Here is a 9,387-nt window from a genome sequence, read left to right as displayed (position 1 = left end):
TTTGTGAGGTACCCATTTAGTGAGTTTTTTCTATGATCAAAAAATAATGTTTATGTGTAATCCTTCAGTGTGGAAAACTTTGGGTTTCTAGTTCGTTTTGATCCCCACCACTGCCAACCACATGTACCTCAGAAGTGTCTGATCCACAACTTCTGTTCAATAAATTTGACCCACAAAAAAAGAGTGAAGCATCTTTACTGGCTAGTAATGGACCTGTCTTCTGTTCTGTGCTGGTTAAGGGAAGGTTAACCTCGTCCCCAGGCTCAAATTGCTGGTGCATAGAGAGCCAGCTGGTGGGCAAGATTAAGGGAAGGTGAAATGTCTAGAGTGATTGTGTTGGGGGTGGTGTACTGTGCAGCCAAGTAACTATGCAGGCCCATATGAAGGTAAGTTAAAGCTTGAGGGTGCTAAATGGCTTTTCATTTGATTGAAGATATGCTGCACCAAAAGTCTATTGTGTGTCTGCAGCTATAGTCTTATCTGACAACTAGTGTCTGTGGGTTCAAACTTTTTATGGGGTGAGATCCTTACGCCAGAACCACAGACTCCTTCAAACGTTCTTCTCTTTGTAATTTTGACATTGAGAGTTGCACAAACTTATACAAAAGCACACATAGATGATATTAAACCCACAACCTCTTGGCTGTAAGTGAGTGCTATGACTAATAAACCACCAAGTCTGTACCCCTTTCCCGCAGACAGATGACCTAGTGGCCTCATGAGTGGAATCATATTCATATTTTACGTAATTTCAACTCTATCTGATATGGTACAGGTTTTTATTTTAAGGTCATAACCATGTGTTTGAGGTGTATACTTTTGTTTCAAAGTAGATTTGTTTAAGACTACCAAGAAACACTGCGTGACCCTGATACTGCAGTAAAAGGTTAATGCTTATTCTTCCTCTGTTTGTATGTTTGACGTTAAGAGTTGCAGAAATCCACACTGAAGTGTAAGAGTAGAGGATTGAACCTTCAACTCTCAGGTGCAAGGTATGGTTTTAACCTCAGAGTCACATACCTCTTCACACTTACAATTCTCTTTGTATATTTAACATATAGAGTTTTGGAAATGAACACTAAAGCACCAGTTGTTTGGGTATTATATCTTCTCACTAACAATTACAGTACTGAATCATCGGGGGTGACATACTAGTAATGAGTAACTACTATATAGCAGCTTTCATTTCGATTATAAAATATACAGAGTGGTAAACAACCAGCTATGTTGTTGAAGAAAATATATACAACTCAAATTGAATGGTTTTGTACCTTTTCAGTTGCAAGCATCCTTAAACTCCCTCTCTTCAATGAATATGCTACATTTATCAGGTACCATTACACACACCAATGGCTGGTAGACAGGCAATCCAATTGGGATAATTTTGCCATTTAATTCAGGGTCCCCGTACAAAACCCGTTTCTTCACCTCGCGAAAGACATTTAGTGTTCATTTAATGATTATTCTAGACAACAATGTTTTAAGAATTGTTCAATTGTTCAAATAATTGTGTTTGATCGGGGAACAATCTTAATAAGAGTAACATTTGTATTCTTGTTAACTAGAACATTTATTATTCATTTTTTACCTTCTGCAATGCCATTGGTCTGTTAGAGTAGACCTCGTGACGTCACGTCCACCCACGTGTCATAGAACTAGGAAGAAACCCGTAAACATTGAGCCAGAAAGTATTTTTGAATAGTCTAAAATGCTTACATTTAGCTTGACCGTTGTTCGACAGTAAGTAAATACCACCACCTTTCTGTTTTGTATGCTGTTTAGATGCTCTATGTATAATATATTTTATAAAATGTACGTAGGCTTCTGCATACGTGACAACCCTATTGAACCACTTCAAGCGAAGCTGTCCGTTGCCAACAATATTAGCTAGCAAGCGTGTTGCCTATTCAAATCAAATGTATCATCTAACAGTATTATTCTGTGCCAAAGCGGCTACCTAGCTAAATCCATAGGTTTCTTATTCTGCCACCATATCGAAGCAGTGTCACCCTGAGTGTCCTCTCTCCATGGACCGCATATAAAGCCTCTCACATGCAACCTCCTTGAAAGACATGCACGCGATCAAAGCTACTAACGTTAACGTTTAAGCTATTTGTGCACCTCTAGAATTTCCCTGGTGCTGTGTATCCTTAGAAAAACGCTATGCATGTAATTTTCAAAATGATTATCTTCTCACGTTCACAGTGGGGAGACACAATACAACAAGGAGAAGTTGCTACAAGGTATGTTGTTATTTGTAAACATTCAAACCTTGACCAGTAATGACCTTCACTTGGGAATCCTGTGTGATTTAAAACCAAAGGCTGTAAGAACTAGCTATGAACCTTTCCTTGTTTCTCATGTATCAGCTGATAGAATCAAAGTGATTGATACTCATCTGTTTCCATGTTCACTTGAGGGGGAATGTTAAAAGAAAGTTCACTCACTCAAACACTGACTAATCCCTTATCCAACTGGTTTTCTAAGTGTGTAAACCTGTTGGTCTTGTGCTGTCAGGTCAGGGGGTGGACACTTCCCTGTCGGAGCCGGGGCTCCAGCAGGCAGAGGCTGCAGGACTGTACCTCAGAGAGCTCAGGTTCTCCAACGTGTTTGTCAGTAACCTGCAGCGCGCCAGACAGGTGAGTTTTCCTGAGATGCCACTAGTGTCACATGTGATGTCGACTTAGGTTACAGGTAGGTGACCACTAATCTCATCCACCCAGCTGGCTCTATGTAGCAATTGAGCCTGGGAACAAGGTTAGGTGACCAACAGAAATATTAACAATGCACAGCAGATGTAGGATGTAACCTCTGTTTAGTTTAGATTCCCAGTGTGCGACTTATAATTGTGTACACCGTCTACACTGTCACTGCCGTTCAATTGCAGAAAATGGCAGGAGATGTTGGGAACTGATGTCAAAGTAAAATGATTCCCTAGTACAACACCTTTTCAGTGGGAAACACTCAGATAACACAAAGTCACTTCAATAATTCCTGGAACAAAACTTCTCCATTGTATATGTTACTGTGAAGGAGGGAAGAGAGCAGAGGATATATTAAACCACAGATATAGACGACAGGATATGAGAAATGTCAGCAGGTACAACTAGAAGTAATGTTGGTTTCTCGTGATGGCCTAGTAGCTGATTTGGTTGTGGGTGCGGAGATTAAGACAGTGCTGTCATTGTTCACACATCCTTATCCTTTGTCAGACTGCAGAAATCATTATGAGGAACAATGTTCACTCCTCGGGCGTTGAAATGGTCTTTGACCCCTTACTCAGAGAGAGGGTAAGTCTTTCATATGCCTTCTATTTCCTATTGCATGTATGTAGTATACAATTGATCCAGCCCAGTCTACCTCGACAGGGACCCTAGAGTTTGACATTCAAATAAAATGCATAGAAAATCAGCATCAAAGTGGTTCATCAATCATACAGGGTTTTGGGATCGCAGAAGGACGGCCCAAGGAGGATCTGAAGAACATGGCTAACGCAGCCGGCCAGTCATGTCGAGACTATACTCCTCCTGGAGGGGAGACATTGGAACAGGTTAGTCTGTGATCTGAACATTTTATCAGCTTTCCCTTTGGTCCTGCTGTTGGCTAGCTGCCAACAGCTCAGAGCTGGATTCCATGGCCAACAGTGCCATGCAGGGGTTCAACTCGGAACTTCAAGGCAGAAGCTCAACACATCATTAATAGATTTTTTTTTCTTCTAAGGAGATATTATTTTAGTCCKTGAATAATTGTAATGTGTGTTTATGTCTCCCTCCAGGTAAGGCTGCGATGCAAGAAGTTTCTGAAGTCGCTTTACCAGCGCATGGTTGACGACCACAGCTGCTCAGGACAGAGTTCTGCTGCTGTAGGGACAGAGGCTGGGGCCGGTGCATCCGAGTCTGGCACAGATGGGCCCCTGGCTGGTTTGCCTGACGACGGGATGGAAGGTGTCCCTCTCCATGCCCTGGTGGTGAGCCACGGTGCCTACATCCGCGTGGCTGTGAGACATTTTGTGGAGGACCTGCAGTGCTCTCTGCCCCAGGGCCTGAAGATGTCCAAGGTGTTGTCAGCCTGCCCCAACACAGGCATCAGCCGCTTTGTCCTCACCGTGTCTCCCAGTGAGTCTGGCCTGGCGCTCTCTGCTGTCCGCTGTGTTTTCACCAACAGGAAGGACCACCTGACCTCCCGTAACATATGTTACATCACACATTAAAGATAGACAAGGAAACACAAGGTTTAGTCACTACTCTGTTCTGTTTAAATATTATTTACTGTAGATAACAAACCACTAAAAGTAAAGAATATCTGGGACAGTGACCTGTCTACTATTTGATGATATGAGTTGGGGGGAGATTTTAGTAGGGTCATCGAAGAACCCTAATCACCAATTTATTATTTATTTTATTTTATACACAGTAAATAAATTAAGCATTTTTGCACAGTTTATACCTTCGCCTGTTTTTAAAACCTTTTAAATAACCTCCACGTTGTGTGACATATGTAACCATGGTGACCTAGGCTCTTATGCATATGTGTTGGAAGTTCCCCAAAGTGGATAAGTTTTGAAGATCGGTATCTTCTACCTTATCTGATGTTCTTGGAGTCACTATACCAGTCCTTAATGATGACTCATCACACACACTGTCACTCCAACAATGATGTGTAATGCTGACAGGTTTAACAACAGCAGAAAAGATGCTTGCACTGCGATGGCAATAACACAAAAAMATGTACTACCTCAGTTGTTCTTTTGATTGTGTATTTATTTGGCTAGAGATCGGGATGGGTTGGCTTGAGAGGTCGGATGGTGTAGCTTGAATCAGTCTGAAGTTGGATCCATATCTCTGCTGTGATTTCATGTATCTATTTTACATCATGTTTTGCTCCGTTGTCATTGAGGTTTGTCTGTTTTCCCAGTCTATTGAAAAATGTAATCAGAAATTTATCACAAGAAGGGAATGACTACCCGACCACAGACAATGCCACTGAGAAGTAGAGGACACAAAGTATTATGGGAATAGAGGGTAAATGATTTGCTTTTTAGCTGTCAATGGACCCTTTTTACAGTAGAACATTGCTCAGTGCAAATTCTGCAGAACTATTGGCAAGATGTATGTATATCCTGTATGAGTGGATTTCCCGGTCTTCCAATAATTATCCATGGAATTTTCAATAGAAACTAAACACTTCCTGTGTCATAGTCCAATGAAATGAGGACTTGTTTGGAATGTTTTAGTGTGGATAATGTAGSGGTTTGTTTCCACTACTAAGTCGATCACGTTGAAGATTTAGTTGTATTGTTTGTGTCATATTATACCAAAGGCAGAAAAGTGTGAAGCATGTCAGTGAGTATATTTTAAAGCCTTTACAATTCAACATGGAGTTATCTCTAATTGTGGTCCATGTCCATTACAAGATAATAAATTATACACTATCAGAAGTTGATGTCTTTTCTGTGAGACTGGTGTGCTATGCATGAACTCAAGAGCAATATTGCAAGCAACCTGTCACTGCTACTTAGTTACAATTATATCAGACATTTGTATCATAACTGTTTAAACATAGTATACTTATTTTTGCAAACTAGCTAAATGTTACACATTGACAGTTTTTTGTCTTTATTTTTACACATTGTCATTTTCATATGCAAGCAGTACAGAGTTACAGTATTGTTTGGTATTGTATTGATTAATCACAACCAAAAAAAGGCTTCAATATTGGTGTTTAACATGTTCAATGGCCATGTATCTCAAGTGTTCATAAATGGTCACAAGCTTCCTCTGATCTTGCACAAATGTAATTGTCACTAAAGGTTGCATAAGAGGCAATCGAGTGTGCAAGTCTTGTAGTTTCTTTATGCAAAGCAGGATTTGAACCCGTGGATGTTTGCAGGTTGGGAAATATCAGGTTTAATCACCTGAGGGGCCACTTCCGAGTTGCAGACATTCTCATGTTTAAAACCTGATATAATTCACTTTGTTTCAGTGTTCAGGCTGAGCGTGACAGGTCAAAGTACTGGGGCAATTAAAAATTATGCGACAGCTACTGACCTGTGTCTAGATTGTTCCAGAGACAACCATGAGTAATGCTCCAAAGGCACCAGTGGCAGCATAAACATCTGTACTAAATCTGATCCTTCAACATGAATGGGTGGATTTGCTTAAATCTTATTCAACTTGAGTGTTATTACAGTTCTTCCTTTGAAGGAATATTGCAATATTTGAATAAACTGCCTCAAAAATATTGAAAAATATCTACAGTATATCATTCCCAAAAAATGTGCCTTCACTCATGACGTCACTGAGATTTTTAAGGCTCCTCAGATGTGACAGCCAGGTCAATGTGGTTTAACCTCAAAGTGAAACAGGACAAAGGTTAGTGGTCACCGTAATGTGTTCCTTTGACTAAAATACCTCCAACTTGTTAATTAGTGAGAGTGAAACAAAAATAGAATGTGGAAATGTTTATTTTTAGACGATGGTTTGGCAGAAACTAAGATATGCCAATTTTCACCATAATGAGATGCGGAAGCGTGAGACACGCAACCTTAATGACTGGAAGCTTGAAGTGAATGAGTCAATGGTCAACCTGCTTACGCACTTAATGTGACACATAGAGCTTCCTCACACATTTAGCCTGTACTCATATGATTGCATCATACATAGAATTCTAAGATGAAGTGGTTGTGAGTATACAGTTCTTCATCCTGAAGTTCTAAAATATTAATCTAAAATAGAATATTAATTAATTTTAAAAAGTAATATTTCATCAACATAATACCTTTTTTCAAGATAAATGTCACTAGCCCTCACACACATAGCCTCCTCATAACTTACAGGTTTTCAAAATAACTCTAACAGCTAAGCATCCATATAAATAGTATACTATAAATAACAATAAATGGATTTAAATAAATAAATTATTAAAACTTTAATGGAATTGACTTTGTTGTTTGCTTTTGGTGGCCAGCATCTATAACATGTGGTTTCTATTCGTTCTGATACCCTGTAGAGTGGACCATTCATTTCCGTTTAAAATTAAACGTCTCCCTTGAAGAACATGCATTATAACATGCATGCCTACTGGCATATTCAACATTATAGTAGGGCTAATTTTAGATGGAATATGTTTAAGTTTCATATCAATGGTATTTTCTTGCAGTCTTCTTGCATTATATAACATTTAATAAAGTGACTTCAGCTCAACTCTTTTTTTCTCCAAAAAAGACGCACAATTATTTCGGCTTTCAGTATGATTCTCATAAGTATGTTCCCCGGAAACAGAGCGCAATCAAATACAGAATTTGCGTCCTAAAATCAAAAATCACGGAAACCAACTCACTGTGCTATAGTGAAGAATGGCCGAAATAAAATGTTCCAATGTGGTACTTTTTTGGCTACATATTTCATATTATGACTACATATAAATTAACAATATGCCCTAATAAGGGTGTCACGGTCCGAATTTCACAAGTATAACATCTGTTTAAAACGTTGAGGGTTGTTTGCAGAACTGCTGGAAAAGACCCAACGTGAACGCATACATAGCTTACATTGATAAACCCAAGTGTACAACTGCGAGTGTCCTGTCATCTTATCCCACCATTCCATTCATGATACGGGGGCTGGGAGGGGGGTTTAGGGAATGCACGTTCCACGGGTCGTCGGAGGGAGACTGAGGGGTCTCCCGGGAGATGTTGCGTCCCTCGGGGAGTTCATCCTCCTGGTCCATCTCCAAGGTGTCATCCAGTTGCGGCATTGCCCGGGAGTCCTCCTCCGTTTGACCCAGCATGTTGTACGGGTCAGAAGGGTCAACCACCCGGTTCCTCTTCTCCCGATGCAAGAGGCGCTCCAGCGGCACGGTGTTCTTCTCCGACAGGAAGAGGGAGGTTTGCGGTAGATTCTGACCTACTGTGTACACTTGCTTTATCCCTTCCAAGTTGAGCAGAATACCAGTTCTACAAGAGTAGTACACGTTGCGGTGGTTTTCCAATAGCTTGTGGTTAAAAAGACAGTCTTCCTTGAGGCAAACAGTCTGCAAACAGATAAATGGAGGAATTCACGCAAACAGACCACTTAGGAACGTACATCAATTAACTTAATTTTCAGTGTTACTTGAGTGCTAAACACAAGAACACTTAGACCAATGTAAAAATATGATATTATATTGGCTGTGTGTTTGGATAAAAGTGGTCTGAAATCCGTGCGTAAAAGCGCATTTTTGGTAGGCATATGACAGAAAACATGTATTGCAGTTCAATGGACAATGAAAATGGTAATTTACTTACAGAGCTGAAAGGGTTTCCCAGGGAATCCATGCACAGGTAACGGTTACTTTTGACTCCAAGCATCGCCACGCGCTCTCTTGTTTCCGCCTTCAGTAAAATCACACCTGTTGACAAAATTAATTGTGTTAGCCTATGGAAGCAGATTAAAGACAATGACTTAAAACTACATTTCAATCAAATCCAAACGCCCAAAATGTAATAAGAACTTACTGTATGAGCTTCGAAGTGTAGTTTTGCTCACATGGCCATTTAAACTGATCTCAAGGTAGAAATTGTTCACGTCTGAAGACGTCTGCAGGTGTACGTATCTTCTCGGATTCCCCCAGTTGGATCCCAGGAGAGGTGATGGGTTTGGAAGAGCGTCTACTAGTCGAAATCCCTGAAGAACAGCCAGTAAGAGCACAAGAACGGCGTTCCTCGTCCCAGATGTCTTGGTTATTTCCATCTTTTACCCCCAAAACACAGAAAATGTATCCCAGAGATTTTGGATGTAGCTTTGAGTTCTGCAGCAAACTGTTTGCAAACTTCAGCTGATCTGATTGTCCAACGTTTAAGGACRGCTCTATTTAAAGGGACCCAAGTGCCACTCCTGCTCACATCCTTTAGCCTACGCAGCATTCGCAGATGTGGGTCTTTCTCTAGGCGGAAGGAAGGGGATGTATCTCCACCTGACTGTTTGTCTAAAGGTATTGGTCACCAAATAACGTAGTAGTCTCCTTGAGCAATGTCTGTACAAAAGTGACGTCGTATTTTTTTCCCAAACACCAGCACTTTCATAATCATGATCCTTGCACTAATCTTTAAATCGCATATGTCATCACAGTGTGTGCAATATAACCCTCTGTCCAGTAAGCATATTATAATAGACCTAGATATTTTTTATAGATAAAAACATATTAATAATTTCACACTGAAAAACGGACTATAGATAAGTCTATAGATAATCTATACAACCAATACCCAAGGTTTCCTGTCCCTAATCTATATAACCTATTCCCAACACCTTTCCAATATTTTGAAAACTGAATTTTATGATAGTAATCGAACATTATGGTACAATCTGTTCGAATTAAATGATAAGACAACATCTTAGATTTAGAGAA

At 40.1% G+C, this 9,387-nt stretch overlaps 2 protein-coding genes across 2 annotated transcripts; one reads left to right on the top strand and one right to left on the bottom strand.

The window, feature by feature from the left end:
* Positions 1 to 1,602: 1,602 nt before the first annotated feature.
* LOC111949390 (fructose-2,6-bisphosphatase TIGAR B) lies at positions 1,603 to 5,437 on the top strand. Its single transcript, XM_023966519.2, has 6 exons — positions 1,603 to 1,740; positions 2,206 to 2,243; positions 2,518 to 2,639; positions 3,213 to 3,290; positions 3,440 to 3,550; positions 3,776 to 5,437. Exons 1-6 carry the CDS (start codon positions 1,709 to 1,711, stop codon positions 4,208 to 4,210), a joined length of 816 nt encoding a protein of 271 aa, XP_023822287.1. The 5' UTR covers positions 1,603 to 1,708; the 3' UTR covers positions 4,211 to 5,437.
* A 161-nt stretch (positions 5,438 to 5,598) lies between these two features.
* LOC111949406 (fibroblast growth factor 23-like) lies at positions 5,599 to 8,887 on the bottom strand. The gene is made up of 3 exons (XM_023966537.2): positions 8,495 to 8,887; positions 8,285 to 8,388; positions 5,599 to 8,031 (listed from the first exon to the last, which is right to left on the bottom strand). The coding sequence occupies exons 1-3, from the start codon at positions 8,727 to 8,729 to the stop codon at positions 7,591 to 7,593; spliced, it is 780 nt and encodes a 259-aa protein (XP_023822305.1). The 5' UTR covers positions 8,730 to 8,887; the 3' UTR covers positions 5,599 to 7,590.
* Positions 8,888 to 9,387: the final 500 nt, after the last annotated feature.

Source organism: Salvelinus sp. IW2-2015, linkage group LG3, assembly GCF_002910315.2.
Source record: "Salvelinus sp. IW2-2015 linkage group LG3, ASM291031v2, whole genome shotgun sequence".
Taxonomy (NCBI): Eukaryota; Metazoa; Chordata; class Actinopteri; order Salmoniformes; family Salmonidae; genus Salvelinus; species Salvelinus sp. IW2-2015.
This window is presented reverse-complemented; position numbering and strand designations above follow the sequence as displayed.